We start from the raw sequence: 23,234 nt of genomic DNA, 5'->3' as shown, positions 1-23,234 counted from the left end.
CCTCAAACACGCAGCCCCGGAGATGCCGTGGTTCTCAACACCTCTGTAGTTGGCACCGTTACCGTGAAAACACTCCGTCTCTGGAAATAAAATAAACACTCCGAAATAAAGTACTGATATTCTGAATCAACAGTAATTCTGCTAAGATAGCAAGAACAAATAACTGTCAAATTTCGCGTTACGTTTTGGAAACCCTGATCTCACTGGAATTAGCCAGAATACCGTTGGAATAAAATAGCTTTGTATTTTTGCAGATGCACAAAGATACATTTATGGAATGATGTCACCGGGTGGGTACAATAGACTTCGAATACAGTTCGATATTCCTCCACCTCTACAATAGATGCACATTGACCGTTTTCCAAATAAAATACAGGCACGTATAAATTTTGAAGTATAATTATTATGCTTTCTTTTTTGTGTAAAATAATAAATGGAGTATATACCTGCTTACTGCCTACGGAGTATATGTGTAAATAATAAGAAAAGAAAGTCTAAAAGAGTGAAGAAAAGTGTGGAAAACAGTTCTGTATATTGGTTCTGCGATAATTCAACTCACCGCCATCCTTTGCCAGTGATGCTTTGACGTTATAACAGTCCTTGTCAGGAAGGATACTACAATTAGGGAACGACGACCAACTGCTTTCCTTGTTGCACGTATACTTTACTTCTTCACACCATGACCGACAGGGAAGAAGTTGTCTATTGGAACTAGGAAAGATAAAACACAGCCATTAGGAAATAGCTGTATCATACTTTTTGAAGGAAAGAAAAATAAAAAATGCTCTAAGCTATGGTCAGTAGAAATTACACACAGATAATATGACGATGGTGGCTCTATAAACGTGTTATTATATTGTCTGTCGAATAAAAAAATCTTTGACGTGATGTTACAATTGATATACTTTCCTACACCTACATTATTATGCATTTTATTGGGCAAGCAGTGTACTTACACAAGGGTAATGCAGTACAATAAGGAGTTATACTGTCTCCGTTGTAGCTAGTGTGTCGGCATATATATGCGTCACTATTGTATCTGTATCTAGTTCTGCAATGGGTTGGGGTTAGGATCAGACACGGTTCTGGATAGTGTCTGCGTATCCAAAAGCTTAGACATCCCTAGGCACGGTTCTGGATACGAGTGGACTATCCAGAACCGTACCTAAGCGCAGTTCTGGATAAAGCACGGTTCTGGATACAATTAGACTATCCAGAACCGTACCTAAGCGCGGTTCTAGATAAAGCACGGTTCTGGATACGATTAGACTATCCAGAACCGTACCTGAGCATGGTTCTGGATAAAGCACGGTTCTGGATACGATTAGACTATCCAGAACCGTACATGAGCGCGGTTCTAGATAAAGCACGGTTCTGGATACGCCAGACTATCCAGAACCGTACCTGAGCGCGGTTCTGGATAAAGCACGGTTCTGGATACAAGAGTTACCTTTGGTTGCAGTTCGGCAGGAGGACTGAGCAGACGAATGACTTGACCTGCGGATGGCAGTTGGACAGGGAGAGCTGCTTGAGGTCATTGAACTCCGCGGCTCGCTGGATCTCCGTGACGTTATTGTGATGAAGCGGGTTGGGGAGAGTCATCATCGGGTACTCCAGGCCTTTACACAGGGTAAAGGAGGGGGGTATCGCCTGGCAGTCTGTTGGAGGTGGAAAATATATTTTGTAAACTTGGCTCCTAGACTAAAAACGACAAAGGTTTTTCGACAAAAAAGAGACGTCTGCTTCTTGTGTTAGATTTGTTAATGTAAATTTCGTACTAAGTCTTTGTACATTCCACTATCCGCAAGAGTCGGCAAGACTGAGGCAATATTTTGCCCACTGCGCTATAAGGCTGTGGAAAAACTATCTTGCGGGCCTTAAAGCACTGGCCTTAAAAACTGTACAAAACATTGTTTTACAATTTGTCTTATTTGACTTTGTACTTATTCACTTTCGCCGAGATGGTTATGTTTTCAGGAGCGTCTGTATGTATGTATGTGTGTGTGTGTGTGTGTGTGTGTGTGTGTGTGTGTGTGTGTGTGTGTGTGTGTGTGTGTGTGTTAATGTGTGTGTGTGTGTGGTTTAGCACGACAACTTAAGGAGCCCCTTTGTGCCCCCTGGTGGATTTCTTAGGTAATGCAGCAGAACTTCCGGTTTTGATATCTCGTGATCTAGACATGCCAGGGTCATGAGTTTTAGATGGTAGATAACTCTTGTGCTCGGGAAGAAGGCGCGTTAGTTTATGCCGACTATCAGCTTGTTGTGGAACTGCAGGGCGGTGTCTTTAAAAATCTTCCAGGGAGGACAACTCAAGAACCGGCTAACGGATTGTCATGACTTTAGTCCGCATGTAGCTTAGATGATGCTTGAGATAATTATCTGTATCGGTATAGCCGGTATAACTAACCTTTGGCGTAACACACCAGCTTAAAATCAGATGATAATTATGGGATTTTAGAGCTAAGTTACAAAAATAATGAGAAACGTCTATAAACCTGTTGCATTCCACAATAGGGTATATGGAACACTTGTGACGTATGTATTTGGGAATAAAAGCAACATAATCATTTACATAATATACATTCAGAAACAAACTTCTGGATACTATAAAACTTGGCATGGACCTTGCTTTAGAATAGTTTGGTTTAAAAACAAGTATCTGCTTTTCAGGATCCCCTGTCGGTTTCTAATTGACTCGGGTGGTCTATGGGTAATACAGTTCATATTGATACGATATCATCTCGCTTGCAAAAATATGGCCCCACTACTGAGGCATAGCCAAAAATCAAAACCACCAAGGCTCTGCTGTGTGGATTAATTTCCCCGCTCATTCTCTAATAAAAATGTCATCACCGGACAGGGGAGATTTCGTTTGTAATACTGGAGAAAGCATCTTGATCATACCGCCTAACATTTCCACACATGACACTGCAGGTGCAGTCAACAACAACAACAACAACAACAACAATGATGTGCCATGCTTAATTATCTCGTGCGTACCTTGGGCCACACCGACTTAATTTTGTGAATGACATCCTCTGAAGACCCCCAACAATCTAGTGCGCACGGGCGAATTAAGAAGACATTCCGGCCAAAAATAAAAATGCTACTAAACCACAGGAATACAAAGCTGGTATTGTGAATTTGCTGTAATACATGGCGACATATACGACAAGCCGGCACATGCTGGCTTTTTGCGTAATTCATGAATCGGCATTGTAAGTAAAACTTCGGTAGCCTGGGTGCCGTCCTCCAGAGTTACAACCTGCTCCGTATTGTCGCTAACTACCGTGCACTACCCGGGTCTAGAGCCAAGCCAGAGGACGTGATCTTTTTTTGTTTGTTTTTTTTTGAGAACAGGCAAAAATCAATGCACGCGGGGATGTCATCCGTAAAATTAAGGCGATGTGGCCTTAGGAGAAAACTTATATAACACGACCGACTTTCCCACGCCATACAATGGGACAAAGGCCGCCTGATGAGACCTTGGGTGCGCGTTACATCTGCTCGACCTAACACGTTACGTGTCTCCCGTAGTTTGTGCCGTTTTTATATTGTCAAACGTAAAATAATATCCTAGTATCAATAATTATATACATGCATCAATTTAGTAATATGTTTCTGATGCGGAGTCTGTAACCGTAGTCAAAGTGTAACTCACACATTGTGGTGTATATGTTTGTCACAATGAAATTCAGTAACTTACATTGTACCGTCATAACATTAAAAAAACATTAGTCATTACAAAATTAATGTATATTTGGCGTTTTCTAGGACAAATATGATAAAAACATTGCCTCCCTGGGACAAATATGATAAAATGTTAAATAAATGTAACTGTGCCTTAGTCTTGTACAAATTGAGTCGTTTATGAGGACGTTATATGCAGTTATATTATTTGTTTGACTAAAACATATCATTTCCCGTTTGACCCTTGGTACAACAGGGAATTAATAATAAGCACGTTGCACACACACGTGCCATGTTTAGGCATACCCAATACATTAAAGAGTTTCAACGCTTGCATGTATCTGTAAGGCACGTGAGCACATATGCCAAAATGAACGGTCTTGGACAAACCAACAGAAAGGCATATACCACATGTACATGTAAATGTATTATTATACATACATATATCTGTTACAAACAGGTAGATATTAAAAGGAAGAGTGGTGACGCTTTAAAACAAAAGATGAATCTCAACATGCCCAAAGTGGTTCAACCACGTCAAGTCATCTGACCACCAAAATAAACCTCTTTTTCTCACGGTTGGCACTTACCGAGAGATCGTCTTCTGAACGGCTGACACAAGATCCAACCGAACAAAGGTGAGTTATAACTCTGTGAAATACTACAAACAGCCCTAATACGTCACAACAACCGTAACCAGTTCGTCATTGTACCTTTATCAATACAGGACAGTCCAGTTGGTTTAACATTGTTGAAAAGTCAAACTTCTCTTATTTGTAAAAAAAAAAACCCGGTGTACTAATTGCTAAAAAGAGTTTTTAGATATTATCCTCACCAAAAAGCATTCACAGAGCCTAGATAGTAAAAGGAAAATCTTTGCAGAAGAAAAATCCAACCTATATACATTAGTATTTTGGCGATGTCTCAGGGAGGAGCCTAATAATACAGTACTGTCTACAATTTGCAAGAATTCTAGGAATCGTACATGGGTTTTGTCCTCAGTTATGGAATGTCCACAGGAATGTCTCCCAGCTCTGTTTGTTGACATGCCCACATTCCTGGTAACCCTTGGAAAACCTGTGTGCCCCAGATGGGAAACCGGTCTGCCCCAGATGGGAAAGTAGGTGCCCTACTTTCAAAGTAGGTGTCCTACTTTCCCGTCTATGACATCAGGGCATGTTCAGTTTAAAAATACACACAAAGACTATAAAAGTCTCGTGGCCTCACCAGTGGGATCCTCAGCTGATTCCACCCTTCAATGGAAATTTCGGCCCTTTAAATCAGTATTTCCTCAGGGTGGTGGGCCAGCAGCGCTCAGCACCACCTCCCACTGGTGAGCACTTGAAAACAATTAAAAACTAACTGCCAGTTCTCAAAAGAACGCGGTTCTATTTGCATAGAACACGGTTCTGTATCACAAAGTTCTAACAGCGGGGTCGTTCCGCATTCCGTCTCTCCAAGTACTTGTTCCAAATCCATGGGGACCCCGTTTCTGCTGCTTCTGCTGCTGATTTTGAGATGGACTTAACCTCTCTCCTGATGAATCCCAACTGTCTTAGCCACTTCTGCAGAGATGAGGCCACGAAACCCCTGCATCCAACCTCGACTGGGTAACACGCTGCCTTCCATCCTCTGTCCCTGCAGACTGCTAGCAGCTCTCCATACTTTGTTAGTTTCCTCTCATAGGCTTCCTCTACATTATCTTCCCATGGGACTGTGAGTTCCCCCAACATCACTATACACTCGGGAGGATATGGTACAAGGCTTCCTCAATATCATGAAATCATGGCAGTGCAATGCAAACAATGACCCTAACAGCAACCACCGTCGACCATGGCAAGGTGTAATCTTTTTTTCATTGCCAGTCTCAGTGGTTGCCATGATTTGTGGGAGGGATTCATTCTTTGCAGAGGAAGCGTTACTATTTCTTCTACCCGTGGCAGGACGACATGGCTGAAGCGGTTTTCAAGAAGCATGACGTCAACCATGACGGCAAAATGAGCAACACAGAGCTGGCTGAGGCGCTGAAGGAGTTGGAGGTGACAGCCAGTGGAGCTCTGGTTCAGGTAACCCTCTGATATAACATACTTTTTTTTATTCATCAAAACATAACAAGGACAGTGTGACGCTGCACTCAAGTTTACAACTTATTTTAACAGCGCAACTCAACAAAAAAGTACACGTCAACTAATATTTACACAATGCTGAAACACAAAGTTGACATACCAGTGCGCCGTAGTCCCACCACCCCAATACATTAAAAATGCTAATGCTAACAAAGTTATTTTAAAAATAAGATTACGTGTTAACCTCCTATATCTCATTCGCAGAAACACATCCGCCAATTAGAGCTAGATGGAGAACTTAGGCCTTTTAACACATGTAGTATTTGGTAGCATATAATATACTTCTGTCCACTTCAACGTAATGTAGATAATACACAAAGGTTGGATATAGCAACAGTCTGTGGTGTCAGATAACCTAAGATAATGATTGACGTCCAATTAAACACTGGTTCCTTTTCCTTCGCCCCAGGCGATCATAGATCGGTACGACAAGCCTCCCAAAAATGGGTTTCTAGAGCTGGCTGAGTTCACAGCCCTGGTTACTGACCTGGAGGCCATTAAAGCTGCTAAAAGAGAAGAAGTCCTTGACACCTTTACTCACTTTGACAAGGTAAGACAGTGGAAGCTAGTGGTACCTATTCAAATCCTTTTCAACTTTCTGACTGATTCACATTGACTCTTTATATGTTATATGTTTGCTATCCCCAATACATTAGGCTACATCAATTTCCTTTGTTGGTTCTCGGATTTGCCTCTTCTTTTTTGTGATTTGCAAAAAAATGGTTCAGAATAACTTAAAAAATGCTCATAGTTTGCCTCCGACAGTTAAGAAAAGTCATTTTCTTCCTAGTTGTTACATCTATCAATGCAGTGGTTTGACTAAAAGTTCAACATTCTTTGTTTAAATATTAAATCAGCCTTTTGTGTTTTTGAATTGACTTCATGGCATATTGTAGCATTTGGGGCTGTAATAGTTCAGCTCAGTTCAGGTCATCCTCTTTCGAGGTGCCATTCACAATGTATCTCCACACGACTCTGTCACGCATGGCGGACAGAAGTTCCTCATTCCGTAGTCCTACCTCTTCCTCGATCAGTTTCTTTAGCGTTAGGCACGGACGTCCCCTCCTTCTTTTTACATCCGGTTGCCAGAGAAGAACAGAAGGGCTGTAATAGGATGACTAGAACTGTTTTTATTTTTAACATTTTTTTCGCACTGTCGCTTCTTTTTTTTCTGACAAAAATCTGAGAACCAACAAATTAAATTGGTGTGGCGTTAAATATTATAAGAAGTTTGGAATCGCACTTCGGTATATGCTATGCATGTCAGTTTAACCGTCCAGTCTGTGGCGATACACTCATCACATGTTAACACACGTTAACTGTGCTCTGATAGGATGGAAATGGCTTTATCGAGCCTGACGAGTTGAAAGCCGTGATGCATGAGTTCGGTACGGGGGGTGATGACGCCACGGTGCAGGCCGCCATCGACCTCGCCGACATCAACAAGGACGGCAAAGTCAGCATCACGGAGTTCGCCAAATTCTTAGGCCATGGAGCTGAGTAGGCCTGAAACAAGTGCTGTGTACCTACACCCCCATTTAGGTTCATGTCCTGATTCAAGTCCAGAGGTTTAAGTTCAGTTCCGGACTTCAGTCTGCACCCAAACCAAAGGCATATACAAAATTGCATGTTGGCAACCTTGCAATGTTGTATTGGCAAAACTGTGGCAACAATAACATGGGGGCTGACACTTGACGATGCCCGATGGCAATGTTTTATTCATTTTGCAGCACAGATTTTCCAATCTATAAAAGGTATTAACTACCTTGGAACAAAAAGGCGTATGTGACATGGTCTTTTTTGTAATAGATCCGGAAATGGTTCATGAAGATTAAAAAAAACCGCGACCAGAGGTTTTGTCCATTCTGTCCCTATGATATTGCAGACGAACAAGATTTTATTATAGATTGTTCACTATGCAACAATAAAGTCACAAAGCTGTTTAACCTTTTCTCCGCTTGCTCAACAGATTGTGTTACATTTCATGCTATAGATAAATTCAATTTTATCATAGAAGGCAATAACCCTTACTGTGTACAAATAGGTAAATATATCAAAGTATGTTTAGACCTTAGAACAATTAGTATAAGTTGACTCATCTATTGTCTTGGACGTAGGTTAATTTCGCTGTAACCATGTATTTATCTATGTCTACATGTATTTTAGACCTTTCAAAAGTCGCTGTACTTTTGTTGTGTCAATAAACTCTCTCTATGATACCGCTGTTCTTGCTTTAGTATATTTCATGGAGTGCTTACTGGGGCAAAATAAAAAAGGTGCTATCTTAAAGCATGTGGTATTTTAATCATCTTGTGTCTAAGTCCAACTGGGTACCGTACGGTACTTCTATTTTACACTAAGCTCGCGGAATCAGTGTAAAAATGGCCTTAGATAGTGTCTAGAAGACTAGATCAGGCCGGGACACGCTTTTTGATGCCTTCGGCGTTTGTCCTTGACAAATTGTAAAGGTCAGATGACACAAACCTCCCAGATGCCTGCGGCGGTTGACGGTGATTAAAAATGGCCGCCGTCACACCGGGCACAGGTCGCTTTAGCTCTACTCTCCAAGCAGAGGTTTGGATTTTGGGGGTATTTTTAGCGCGAGTTTAGGAATTTTTATCGGGTTTTCTCTTTTTCACTAAATTTTTTTTCCACCAAAGTTGGGTTTGGTGGGAAAAAATTAGTGCAAAAGAGAAATCCCGATAAAAAAAGCCTAAACTCACGCTAAAAATACCCCCAAAACCCAAACCTCTGCTTGGAGAGTACTTCAGATCGACCTACCAAGTGTCATCGTTTGAAACCATATGTAAGGCCATGTTGATTTGATTATATGGATGACATCCGCACGCGCATGAATTTTCGGCCGTTTCCAAAAAAAAAAAAAAAGTTTTCAACCATACTGTAAATCGTGCAAAACAGTTGCTAAATGAGCAATAATATACCATAAGTTGCAAGGAAAACATTTAGAAACGATACAAATGTCGTAGAATGCCAAAATCAAAGGAAAAAGGACAAAAATGTTAAGAAATGAATTCGAAGAGTAGATTATTCGCCATAACATATTCTGTGCCATTTGTTCCACCTTCTTGACCACGTAGATTTCATAGTGAAAGCAACTTTTTTTTTTTGCAAAACATTTTTTTTTTATTCGCACGCGCGCATCAGTTTTGGGGTTCCCAGAGGATGTCATCCATATAATCAAATCAACATGGCCTAACAGATGGAAGACCTTGGCCAAACAGCTAAGCTATGGGAGAGAGTGAGTGAGTGAGTGAGTGAGTGAGTGAGTGAGTGAGTGACTGAGTGAGTGAGTGAGTGAGTGACTGAGTGACTAAGTGAGTGACTGAGTGAGTGAGTGACTGACTGACTGACTGAGTGAGTGACTAAGTGAGTGACTGACTGAGTGAGTGACTGACTGACTGACTGAGTGAGTGACTAAGTGAGTGACTGACTCAGTGAGTGAGTCACTGTGAGTGACTGACTGACTGACTGAGTGAGTTGTACAGGTAATATATGCATTGCGCTGTACTCACCACAGCTGGCCTCGTCACTCCTGTCCCTGCAGTTCGGCACGCCGTCGCATCGCTGCCATGACGTAATGCAGGTCGTACCGCTGGCACACAGGAACTGGCCCACAGTGCAGTTCGCGTAGACTGTTGGTAAGAAATGATGGCAAGAGTTACGGCTTCTTTTATCATATTGCTTTCGACTTTATTCAGTTGATATATAATATTCATTTCAGTTTATCAATCATCAGTTAAAATTAGTTAGTTACTTTGTCATTACCACATATTTACATGGTATAGCGCTGTCGTTTTTTAGTCCCTCTGTCGCTATACCTAATTTTTTATCTGTATTTAGAATCCTGTAGATATTCCTCCATAGTTATACCCCTGTCTGTAGTTATACCTCTGTAGTAAATTATACCCCTGTAGTTATACCTCTGCAGCTGTACCTCTGTACTTATACCTCTGTAGTTATACCTCTGTAGCTGTATGCGTACGTACCTCTGTAGTTATACCTCTGTAGTTATACCTCTGTAGTTATACCTCTGTAGCTGTACCTTTGTAGTTATACCCCTGTAGTTATACCTCTGTAGTTATACCTCTGTAGTTATACCTCTGTAGTTATACCTCTGTAGCTGTACCTTTGTAGTTATACATCTGTACTTATACCTCTGTAGCTGTACCTTCGTAGTTATTCATCTGTGGTTATACCCCTGTAGTTATACCTCTGTAGCTGTACCTTTGTAGTTATTCTTCTGAAGTTATACCTCTGTAGTTATACCTCTGTAGTTATACCTCTGTAGCTGTACCTTTGTAGTTATACCTCGGTAGTTATACCTCTGTAACTGTACCTATATTTCTGTAGCTATACCTCTGTAGTTATACCTCTGTAGCTGTACCTATACTTCTGTAGTTATACCTCTGTAGTTATACCTTTGTAGTTATACCTCTGTAGTTATACCTCTATAGCTGTACCTTTGTAGTTACACCCTTATAGTTATACAAGAGTAGTACCCCTGTAGTAAAACACCTGGTGTTTATCAAATTATTTTTGTTTTGATTAAACAGACTACCGGATGCACTACCAGCCGCCCTCTTTGTCTCCAACACACTAAATGTTACCTGTTTGTTACGATGGAAAATCAACCTTCATAAGTTTAGAAGGGGCTACTCAGTTCTCGTATGATAAATATATGTAAATACCTTTATCCACAGCAGCGTAAGTAGCCTGGAAACCCTTGTATGTTTCCACAGAGTCTGAGATGAACTGAACCGTGAGTACACTGCCTGTTGACATGACTGGTGACGGGATAGTATCACCGGTTAACTGTTCTGTAAACGGGGGAAAAGTGGAAAATTTAAACTATTACCATACTATTATCTTTTGTATAACTTGTCCATGTTTGTAACAGCTTTTCATTTTGAATTGTAAATTGGTTTTAATTCAGTGGCAACACTGCGATTTCCAATAAAGAGATCTTGTATCTTGTATTACCATTATACAGTAGCTACATACTTATGATGCATTATGATAACTATCAACATTTTCGATTGAATAGAATATGTGTGTCATATGTTATATACCCGAAGAAATAAAGGTAAATAGAGCTGAATAGTTACTAGCCTTACAGATATGGTACTTTGTTCAGCCAATAGTCCAAGTCAAGCAGAATGACTTAGATATCGTTTGGTGTAACCTGATTTTTTGTATGGTTGTCTGTCCATAAGATTGCTAAAATTTTAACAGATTTTCGTTTATTTTATCAATGCAGATGGAATATGATCTCCATGCGCAAGACTTCATGGCGATATGGACAACACAGCACATTTCAGTGTCCTTTATCCTTGTAATGCAATAACGACACGCCAATTTTTCATTTTTTTTAAATCCATTGTTAGACAATAGTGAGAAAAAAAGTTAAAATGTAACATCTGTGTCCATAATATCACCAGGGTCCATAATATCGCCACCTTGAGAAACAGTGTGCTTAAAGATATTTTTACTGCAACATAATCTAGGTATGTACATTTGATGTGTGAAGGAGTGCATACCAAAAGTATGTTGCAGTAAAAATATCTTTAAGCACACTGTTTCTCAAGGTGGCGATATTATGGACCCTGGTGATGGAAACAGATGTTATGCTACCCACAGTTTTATACAGTAGCATTTGATGTATATTAAGTGTGCAAAGGGGAGAGTAATTTTGGCTTGATGCAGGATTATTTGTATGTTCCAGTACATTTCTTCTTTGTTGTCGTGTATGAATTACTTACACACAGTGGACGCCTTTACGTCCTGAATTACACCCTACAGGTGCCATTATAGATGAATAGTTTAATGACTAGTGACAGCTACAGAACACAGATCTTGTACATAATAATGTCCCTGTGTTCATAATGAATAATAGATGTCAATATACCGAAGTGTTACGTAGGTGTCAAAGACCTATACACTATAATCACCAGGGCGTAAACATGTCAACCTCTATTATCAGTATGGGCCATTTTGTAAGGGTTGCATAAAAATGGCCCCAGATATATGTGACTAGACATTGCAAAGATGTTAGTACTAGTAAACAATTACCAGGTTTTATCCTTTTTGTATAGCTCGGAAAGAAGATTTAGCCTTTGGATAGAAACAACGAAATACAACTTAAATTGGGCTGTATTAGCTAAGTGTTCTGATGCAAGATATTACTAAGGTGTTACTGGTCCTCTATGTACTGAAGCTAGGTGTTATTGGTTCACTGTGAACTGAAGATATAGCTTTACTGACACTAAATCTTTATTTTTATGAAATTCATAAGTTTGTATATAAAGTGTTTTTGTGAATACAATTATCACTATTATCACTATCACAATTCCATTATCACTAAGGTGAAAATGACAAAATGAAAGAAATACTTCATGATTTTTATATTTCAACCTTAGCATAATTAGATATCGATGGATTCAATTATGAGGAGGGGGTTGTAAAAGGAGCAGGGTTTAGCATACTCCTTTCCAAGGCCTTGCCCTTTTCTACTATATTTGCCTACATGTATACCTATATGTTTTCAACATGTATGATTTTACCAATGTCAGCCAATTCGGCCAATCTTGAGGCGTCTTATCAAAAACACGCAAACTGTTAAAATGCAAGGAACTTAGTAATAGGAAGGAATAATAAAGTCGAACGTTATTTATTTTGGTTATCGCTCGGTTACATCCGTACGATTATCATAAAATCAGAAACTGATGACATTCTTAACTGACGTGCGTAGTCATACAGTATATATTCTTGTTCCAAAACTCGTTGTCTTATTCATTAGATCATTGCCAATGAATGGTTATGACAGCCTGTTTCAAAATTGAACAACATATACGACAAATGCAACCAAACCGTTGATATGTACGACACAATCACATTCCAATCTGAGATTCACAACTACCGAACACGTTCAACCAGTACAAACAGAATCAGACTACCAAAACCAAAATCCAACTCTCAAAAAAGGCGCTTTCTGCACAGAATGTCACAATTGTGGAACAACACAGACTTGTGTTACGTTTGCCACATAATGTTTACTTTGTAATGTTTTGTACTTTTATAATACATGTATGTAAATATGAATGTTTAGACCACAGGAAGAATAGCCTCAGAAGTTATGAGGCTAATTATGGATCTAAATAAAACTCAAAACCAAATTGGAAGTTAGTCACCTACCTATCTGAATCCTTTTGTCAGTAGTGTCTCCGTCAAACACGTACACAAAGTCGTAATCCTGTTCCACGTTAAACGCCGCAAACGTGAGCTTCACGACGTTGGGAGGAGTGACTTGTATGACGTACACACATTGTAGGTCCTCGGGATAGTCGTCAGGGAAGTTCGGACTGGTGAACGTCCCGCTTGTCCCGTTTAGTCGTACTCGTCTGCAGCTGGCTGGCGACGGGTTGGCTGCAATCATTAGATTTTAACTAGAATTATACGTGACCAGTGCCCTCCCGTGTAAGATTGAACATTTAAACAACATGCAGTGGGACACTCGTTTGCTCTTTACTATTTGCACAAACTGACAATTATGCCCGACAGTTGCACTGTAATGGTCTTTTAACTTGTCGAACTATTCTACGTTTTACTCTTATCTGTTGATTTGAAAATATTTTGTATAGACTGTTCTTATCCCAGTGCTTTACCTGTGAATTTGTTGAATTGAATTGTATCAAATCTTGTAAGGACCTCTGCAACAACACGTTCTTCATCAACACCGTATTCTAAGTGTAAAAAACCCGTTAACAATATCCGTACCTGTTTGGCCGTAGATGTCGACAGCCAGAAGACAGCAAACCAACCCAGCAACACACAGGCGAATCCACATCATAACCATCTCAGTAGAACAGCGTCATGACATACCAATGACGTTAGTATACCGATACTACCTTTAACATTTGGTATGACATAATTTAGACACGCTCTATTCTCTATACCGCATCAAAATGGGCGACGGAATGTTGTTCTTTTATGGATTGACGTCGGTTGGGCTTGGACAATGTATGTTAGTATACAGTCGAGTGAACGTTAGCATCATACGATCTTCGAACCATCAAGAATGCTATTGCTCATATGCATTTCCTAGAAAGTTATAATTAGTTTAAACGCCACGGCCTAAAATACATGTAGAGTAAGTGAGTACGTTTATAATTTATGTGTATATTTGTCTATTACTGTATACATGCTTATTTCTTTAATAATACAATTGCCAAAATGTCAATTCAAAGTGCCGAGTAATTACGAATACATGTACGGACCAGGGTCGTGTAGACCCAGGGGAGATATCATATAGGCCGTATCTAGGATACTTAGGTGTGGTTCTAATTAGATGTGACAGGTGGTGATCGTGCAAAAAAAACGTAAACAGTGTGAGGTCAACTGATGTTTTTGATAGCAGTTTTTTTTTACAATGGGAATTTTCTTGCTACCAATTATTGACCACTCTGGGTTTCAGTGTAAAAAAATAACATAATGATTTAATTTTTTTAATGTACTTACTACATACTTTTCTAACACAAACGAAGACAAAAGAGGTGTCAGTGGTTTTGTTGGCTTTTTGATGCGCTCATTTAAATGGAGCCTAGCGGAGGTAAACTAAACTGCAGCCGACTCAATCTGACAGGCGGTCGGGATATACCAACAGTCATGGGCAAATTTAACAATCTATAACCACTTAGTTTAATAAAATACAATTAAATTCAATAATAATGTTAACTAATTATCCTATTTTTATATTGATAATAAATTTATATACCGGTACACTTTCTTTATCTCTTTGCTCTATTATTTTGTATAACTAAACAAACTGGTCTCTTCGTTTGTTAAAAAGGAAAATTATATAATTGTCCAAAACCAGTTGAGCAAAATGTAAACTTGAGTCTAATTACACAATATTTAAAGAAGCCAGCTATGAGAAAATGTGATAATATTGCACCATCCACATCTGCTTGGAGAACATGGCGTAGCCGTGAACGTTGGGTCAATGACCGCAATGAACAAAATCAATTAAGTGTAAAAAAGACACAATGAATAAAACATCATATTCGTAACGATACGACTTTGCTCAACCTACAAGTTAGAATACAACTAAAATTTAAATTAAAAAAAATATGTTTCTATTTTTTACAAACCAAATAATTGGTGGTTTCCTGATTTGATATTGTTTGTTTTATGGACGCAGTATAATTGAACTTTATACCTTGCTCTTGCTACAAGAAGAAAGGAGAGAACGCTACTTTACTTTCAAGTTGTTGGCATCATTGCACCAAGTTAAAACTTTATGGAGTCAAAATATTCAGCCAAAAGATGCCTGACTTGAGAGAAAAGGTAGCCATAATTACAGGTAAGTTTATATGCCAATGTTACACAATTGGAAACTTCACCCCTAGGCCTGAACACGAGTCGAGCAAGCTGGACTGAAGTTCGGTAGCATTCTAACCAAAGTTAGTCCAAGCCAACCTTGCTTTACGGATCATATTGAATTTGAGTTAAGTTTTAGTCATATTTGACTACTAATCAAGCCCCAAACTACTCCCGAATACCAAACAATCACAAATTAATCATGGCCAAACCTCTTAAATAGACCCGAATGTTTTAGCACCCTTGCTTAAAACTTAAAATACATCGTCCTATATTCACTGTTAACATTTAACCTCCATACCACAGGGCAACGTACAGGCTTCAGGCCAAAGACCTTAGAAATAGGCCAGCATATGCCGGCTTGTCGTAATAGTTGCTATGAACTACCAGAAATTCACAATACCAGATTTGTATCTATGTGGTTTAGCATTTTTAAACATTCGGCCAGTGCAGCCGAATAGTAGCTGACCTTACACTAGCCGACCATGCTCCTCACCTACTCCTACATAATTATAGTTTGAAGGAGTTCGGCAAGTGTTCAGGAGGTTTTTACGGCTATGTAAGACAGAGGCTTAAGCTGCAGATCGCATAGTCCGTATGTTTATTGATCTGGCAGGTGACCTCTAACCGGGGAGGTGGCGTGGCCTTGACATATCGTGCTATATTCACTGTTAATATTTAACCTGCCGCCCTGTCATAATAGTTGCTATGAACTACCACAAATTCACAATACCAGATTTGTAAACCTGCGGTTTAACAGTAATATTTTTTTTGCTCATATTTTTAATACACCCAAGTGCACTTGTTTCGGGGTCTTCAAAGGTTGTTATTTATAAAATTAAGTAGATGTGGCAAAAACCTCAACCTTTATACTAATTGCGATTAACATGATCGAAAATAATTGATAAAGGCATGACACATAAATATTACTGCTAAACCTGCGTAGCAGTAATATTTTTTGGCTAATATTTTTTTTTAATACGTCCATGCACGTGCACTTCTTTCGGGGTAGAGGCTGTTATTTATAAGATTAAGTAGGTGTGGCAAATACCTCAACCATTACTAAAGACAATACCACTTGCATTAACATGATCGAAAATAATTATCTAACGGCAGTTATTTGGTAGACACATAGTAAGTTAAGAAATTATAACGTTTGCTTTTTAATTTGCAATGCTCTTGTACTCACCAGGTGCTAGTTCTGGCATAGGGAAGGGGACAGCTGTAGAATTTGCGCAGCTGGGAGCGCACCTGGCTCTGACTGGGAGAAACCAGGAAAACCTGCAGGCCACAGCAAAGGCCTGTGTGGAGGCAGGGAGTCCAGAAGATAAGGTATTTTTTTATACAGTGTATTTTAAATATACACTGTTTTAAAAGATTATCGTTGTAATCTATAGATCTATAGGTATCTATAGAGTATCTATCAATGAAGATACAGAGAACGATATCTACAACGTGGTCGCAGACGTATAAGTGTGTAATATATGCATAATTGTCATACATTTTCTTCTGCTCCTCTTTGGCTTTACCGTCGAGTAAAATAAAGCGACCTGTAACGGGTCTTTATGAAATTCATTTTGTATCTATCATAAAAACTTCTTGTTTATAGTTAAAGTTTTAGATCCAACACAAAACAAGAGATCTGAGATCACATACCTCCATGAAATATGGGCTTGACGTGTAAATGTAAATTTCCTCTTTAATTATGCAAATGACCTCCACATTAACATAATTAATGTATCGTGATGTTAACTTTTGATGAATTTACAATTTACACCAAGTAGGAAATTCCCATCATTTACCCATTGAATTTTCGCATTAATTATGCAAATGAGGTCATAATTTGCATTATTGGTATCTGTTGATGTTCCATCTGCCAAAGATTACATACATTACATGTATTAAAGTACTACAATGTAAAACACTGTAATTAGAGAATTTCCTCATTTATTATGCAAATAAAGTCCTCATTTGCATAATTTGCATTAAGTTATGTACATCTCTCTCAGCTACCTACCTACCAAAAATGATGAAAATACATTGTTCCTGTCTGGACCTATTGGCTTTTAAAGATTTTCCCCCGAAAGTCCCCTGCAGTTTCAGAACAAGCTGCTAGGGGGACCAAACCCACACCAATTATTCCTGGCAGGACAATCTATCTGTCACCCAAAAATCAAGACCATAACATGTTCAGGACAAAAGATACGAAAACCGGAAGTTCTGCTGCAGTACCAAGGTCATCCACCAGGAGGCCCATATTTGACCTTGACCTTTGGCTTCCTAAGACCTACCAGCATACCAAATATCATCACAATCCATAAAGGCGTTATGGAGTTATGCTGACTACAAATATGCGGAAACTCAAACACACACACACATAGACGCGCCAAAAACAATACCTCCATTTTCATGGAGGTAACTAGATCTCAGTGCCAAAATTACGTCAACACTGGGTGTCCATCCACCCTAACACTCAAATTTTCCACATCATAGCGCACAGAGGTCGCCTTATTCCCTGAGGAAGAACCTCTCATTAATCAAACCAGGTCGCAAGCCCGGGGCAGCCTCGACACAATCAGACATCTGTTACCCTGTCTGGCAGACTCCTCATTAAACCGGAAGTGCTGCTGCAGTACCAAGGCCATCCACCAGGAGGCCCATATTTGACCTTGACCTTCGCCCCCCTAACACCTACCAGTATATTAAATATCACCACAATCCATAAATGCGTTATGGAGTTATGAAGGTACAAAAAAGCGGAAACACAAACACACATACACACACACACACACACACACACACACACACACACACACACACACACACACACACACACACACACACACACACGCACACAGACGCGCCAAAAACAATATCTTCCATTTCATGGAGGTAAAAAAGTTCTCTCACCTAAAGCTTTCGACCAGTCACTCTGGTCTTCTGGACTGACCCAGTGAGGCTTGTCACGTGTTTTCTTTGAGGGTGAGGTCAACACGGGGTCAAAGGTATCTTGTAGACCATGTCGGCCCCCGTCGCGGTTCAGTGAAGGAAAATGGACCCTGATGTATATAGCCTCTTTCACCCCTCTCAGGAAATAGTCCTGTTCAGTGTCCAAAATCCTTACAGTGTCAAACTGTTATACTGAGGAAGACCAGAGTGACTGGTCAAAAGCTCTAGGTGGGAGAACATTTTGTGTTCGATCTTAAGTTTTAACTCTAAACATGTAACTACCAACTAATAGAAAAACTTCTTGTTCATTTATTTTTTTACCTCAGATTCTACTTGTAACAGGAGACATCTGCGATGAAGAAGTAAGAATAAACCTGGTGGATCAAACTGTGCAGAAGTTCGGCAGGATCGATGTTCTGGTAAATGATTTATTATATTGACCGTCATAGTCTTCGAGCTTGATATAATTTGTAATTTTATATTTTCTCTGTTGAAAACTAAAAATATTTTGTCTACATACTAAGTATATAGTCACAATGTCGGGCCGTTGTTACACATTAACACAAGTACTGATCTTTACTTTGCGGAGCTAAGAAGTCAAACTACGTAACATTTTACTTTATAACTCAATTATAAGAATAAAAAGCACGAGAGGGTGCAAAACATACGTACCTACGTTAACGATGCACCTGTACTTAAATGTTAATATATTGCCTAAGTTGGTTAAGACGTGTTTGGTTTTTATGTAAGGATTTATCTTTGACGTATTCATGAATTTCACACTTCCCATAATGCCTAGTAAAGATCACGGATATGGATGGGATATGACGTAAGAAGGGGATATACGTAATGCGACCGTACGAGAGTCTTCGGTAGAAGGTAGAACGATAGAAGGTACGTCATTTTCTCTAATTCCAACAAAAATGCAGTTATGGCAATTATGCATTTATACTAGATAAGTATTTCAAAACAATATACTTGACCAGTTTATCGATACAACTTGTTGGAAATATTACATCAAGGAAGGGGGAGGGGGTGGTCAAGGTCATATCCGTGATCTTTACTAGGCATTATGGGAAGTGTGCATTTCATGAAATCTCCACAACGTACTAGTATCGCCTCGGTCTCACACTGCACTTGTGTAGAACTGTCGTGCGAGACTAGCAAATGTCCCGGATGCCAAGAATAGGAAGATCTCGGATGTTGGAGAGACCACTGTTTATTGTGTAGCAGGGTTCGTGTTGCCGTAGATGGATCTGTTCAGTATTTTGATAACTTTAAGTTCAGAGAACTAGCACTTGGCAGTAACTGTAATTCATTTGTCGAGGCCGAGATTATTGTTACAGTGCACAATACAAACCTTTAGCCAGCTTTTTCGTGCATTAACATTACATACGATTGTTGAAAATATAATTCCATTATGTAATCACAAGACGTGGTGGGAACACACTCTAGTTTTTCAACATATATTATGCCGCCACCAACATAGGGGGCAATACAATACTCATTTTCACCTGAGCGAAGTGAGGAAAGTAAATTGCCTTTACCAAGGTCACAAGATCGGTAGCATTTCAGGACTCGAACCCGGGACCCCTTGGTTCCAAGTCGAGCTCTCTGTCGTTACGTCACACGATACCAGGGTGGCGTAACGGCAGATTGACTACATACAAATAAGTACACTTCCTATACGGATGCTCTCTCCTCTCTACTTTTAACCTCTGCACTCTAAAAGCCAGAAGCAATTCATTATGCCTTAAGTTCGCAAAATCTTTGTGGAATTCATCAACGTTTAGACCCTGGCTACTCCCACTCGCAATGAAGTACATAATAGGGACTTAAAAGGGGGTTAACGTTCCGGCGTAGCCTACTATCTATAAGATCTGAAAGGTACAGGAACAGTGCTGTCTAAAATCTTAAACAGTGCTTAGTCTACCGTGTAATCACCCAACTACCAATTGTATATATTCTTGTTATTTAGTTTGGTTAAGTTTGTAAATATTAATGATAACGTTTAACTTTATTAACCTACTCTAAGTAATCTCACAGCCGCATATATCCATACAATCACTACTAAGTGAGATGAAGCCGAAAAGAATAGAAATTAGACATTTATTTACACTCTTATATGTTCATATATTTGTAATGTACATGTTTATGTTCATGTTCTGTACCCATGCGACCTGTACTTAGTTCTGTAGAACACAAATGTACAATAAAGGTCTTCATTCAATGATATTTTGTGTGTTCCCTAAAACTACGTAATTCAGCTTTTTGTACAATACTTTGTATTATTAGGCTGCAATGTTGTTTTAGTTCAATTTGCAAATAAACCATTTACACATACGATTACTTCTCTCCTGTTCAAATAGGTAAACAATGCCGGCAGTTTCATGCGGGGTACTTTAGAGACCACAGCTATGGCGGACTATGACAGGATCATGGACGTTAATGTTCGCAGTGTGGTCAGGTTGACTCAGCTGTGCATTCCACATCTCACAAAAACTAAAGGTTTCTAATTTCTCTTTTCCACACCTTAGGCACGTCTTACAGAAGCAGTTTATAAGATTCTGGTTTTTTTTACATCTGACAAAGCTTAATGTTCCTACGTGGCATTTAGTACCTCATAGATATGTGGTGTAAAGATGTTTTACACACAAAGTAACATAACTGGTTGTCTCGGCTAATTTAAAATGCGAGTTGTACACGGCATCTACCCCAGTACATAAACTGAAAACAAAACATCTACCCCAGTACATGAAAACAAACGACGAAAGTTTCTGATTAATGTGTGTATTAACAACTCAATGGATTCATAGTGTTAAACAGTCTGATTCAGTTTTTAGGAAATGTACATGTCTCATGTCAGGGGTCTCAAACATGAGACCTGTATAACATACTGTTTAAAGTCTAGTTTGTCCCTCACAGGGGCAATCGTCAATGTGTCCAGTGTAAATGGAATACGAGGGGTAAGTTTTTTTCTCCTATACCAGAAAACGAATTCTAGCAAACTTAATGTCAGTTTGGGATTAGCAAAAAATGTATATATGTTATTACCCATAATGCATCCCAATGTTCCTATGCAGTTTAAATCGTGAACTAGTGCATTCCTCTCCAGTTTTCAGGATGTCTTGCATACTGCATGAGCAAATCAGCACTGGACCAGTTCACAAGATGTGTTGCACTTGGTAAGTTAATTACACTCATATTGGTATATCATAGAATATTATTTGAAGATTTAGAAAGTATCCTACAACGGATGAATTGTATCCAGAACTGTGACTGTCTAGCTCTATGCATGTATATGATAAGTTTGAAATCATGCACTGCTCTGCATAGTCTTTGCCTTTCGAAAAAAAGCGTAGATATTCACAAGGCCCAGTTTTGGATATGCGTCAACCATCTATAACGGTTACCGCATAATTTCATCGTTTGTGGATAGAGATACATTCCAAAACGTCATCAATATGAATCGTAAATAGATAATAGCGGAATATTCCTTCTGTATACATTAGTAACACACATGTATTATGGACAAGTGTTAATGATGGAGGTTTTACATATTACTTAAAATATTATGTTACTCGTTACTCGTATCTAATATTATGAAGACTAATAGCACTTGTACTTTTGCTTTTTTCAGAGCAAGCTTCGAAGCAAATCAGAGTCAACTCTGTCAAGTACGTTTTTTTTTTTGTTCTCTGATGTGCATCGAGCTTTTGATTTACTATGTTTAAGTACTTAAACCTATCCTACGTTTTAAATAAGCTTTATAGTTTACCCGAGTTTTAAGGAGGTGCGTATTGGAGCCTTCCAAAACATGGCATTCAGGCTGAAAGAAAACGAAGGGCTTTGTAATGCTCATTCTTTCGTAAACTGTCCGTAAACATTACGTCAAAATAACATTGGAGTTTCAGCTAAGACATTAAATCTTGCTTGTGTCAAGCTTAAGTCAGCATTCAGCCAGTGATCTCTTGATTGTACGAGACGCTGGTGTGTTTTTTTTTTTCTGTAGTTCGTGTGGACCAAGATCTGACATGATATGACCATTTTAGTAATTTTGATTATTTTGTATCAACCCACAGTCCTGGTGTGATTACGACAGAGATTTTCAGACGCGCAGGACTGAATGATGAGGAGAAACATGCCAAGGTTTCTGTCTTTGTTTTTTAACAATAAAATATAAGCAGAATACTTAGTATTTAGAAAATCACATAAAGGAAAACAATGTGCGGAGGTGGCAATAATGCAACTTGTTCAAGGCCCGCCTCCATCTTAATTTACTTTAGAAATGATGATTATGAAATGATTTAAATTAATCAACGGAATTAAAGATATACTAATGGAAACTGATACATTTATATGGTTTAGAAGCCAAGCAGCTCAATTTAACCAATGTAACACTCCGATTGAACCAAAGCAACACTTCATCAAGTTTTCTTTTCTTTTTAGTACATGGAACATCACAAGACAACACACCCGCTGGGGAGGGTTGGTGACGTTTCGGAAGTTGCGAAAACTATCGCCTTCCTGGCCTCGTCAGACGCGTCCTTCATAACCGGCGCCCTGGTCTCCGTGGACGGGGGAAGGCACGCCTTTTGTCCACGTTAACCTAATTTATGAATTATCATGGAAGCTTATCTGTGCTGACAGGAACCAGTGTACAGTGTTGGACTTTATTCCAACACAAGGGTACACGTGTGGGGTCCTGTGGTCGAGTGTTCAACTGCAAACCAAGTGGTCCCGGGTTCGAATCCTGTCCGATGTCACCGATCTTGTGCCCTTAGGAAAGGCACTCAACATGACTTTTCTCACTTCACTCGGGTAGAGATGAGTGCCTAGCTACGGTTACGGACGTCCCTCGGATAGGACGTTAAATGGAGGCCCCGTGTTTGGAAAGAGCCACAACCCACGTACATTAAGGAACCCAACACACTTATGGAAAAAAGTAGGGGACTTTCCCGGTGTGAGTACAGTCCTATGGCCGCAGCCGGATTCATATTGAGTTCTAATGAGTTAGCGCCGAATGGGCACCGCCTCAAACCCTTGCGATTAAGCCCCGGTAATTGTAAGCTC

General features: G+C 39.4%; 2 protein-coding genes across 2 annotated transcripts in view; one reads left to right on the top strand and one right to left on the bottom strand.

Annotated features, from left to right (window-relative positions):
• The window catches only part of LOC109462533, a 51,577-nt gene extending 37,897 nt beyond the window's left edge, over nucleotides 1-13,680 (bottom strand). Inside the window, exons 1-7 of the mRNA XM_019759085.1 lie at nucleotides 13,611-13,680; nucleotides 13,029-13,259; nucleotides 10,526-10,654; nucleotides 9,350-9,469; nucleotides 1,451-1,658; nucleotides 560-711; nucleotides 1-80 (exon numbers count right to left, since the gene is read on the bottom strand). The exon at nucleotides 1-80 is cut by the window's left edge and continues 145 nt beyond it. Coding sequence (XP_019614644.1) covers nucleotides 1-80; nucleotides 560-711; nucleotides 1,451-1,658; nucleotides 9,350-9,469; nucleotides 10,526-10,654; nucleotides 13,029-13,259; nucleotides 13,611-13,680 — 990 coding nt within the window. The remainder of the gene's footprint in view (nucleotides 81-559; nucleotides 712-1,450; nucleotides 1,659-9,349; nucleotides 9,470-10,525; nucleotides 10,655-13,028; nucleotides 13,260-13,610) is intronic.
• Nucleotides 13,681-15,158: 1,478 nt separating this feature from the next.
• On the top strand, nucleotides 15,159-22,769 carry LOC109462549 (3-oxoacyl-[acyl-carrier-protein] reductase FabG-like). The gene is made up of 9 exons (XM_019759105.1): nucleotides 15,159-15,195; nucleotides 16,405-16,544; nucleotides 18,488-18,580; nucleotides 20,531-20,669; nucleotides 21,087-21,127; nucleotides 21,277-21,346; nucleotides 21,802-21,838; nucleotides 22,244-22,310; nucleotides 22,611-22,769. Exons 1-9 carry the CDS (start codon nucleotides 15,159-15,161, stop codon nucleotides 22,767-22,769), a joined length of 783 nt encoding a protein of 260 aa, XP_019614664.1.
• The last annotated feature ends 465 nt before the right edge of the window (nucleotides 22,770-23,234 follow it).

Source organism: Branchiostoma belcheri, unplaced genomic scaffold (genome assembly GCF_001625305.1).
Source record: "Branchiostoma belcheri isolate BF01 breed outbred unplaced genomic scaffold, Haploidv18h27 scaffold118, whole genome shotgun sequence".
NCBI lineage: Eukaryota > Metazoa > Chordata > Leptocardii > Amphioxiformes > Branchiostomatidae > Branchiostoma > Branchiostoma belcheri.
This window is presented reverse-complemented; position numbering and strand designations above follow the sequence as displayed.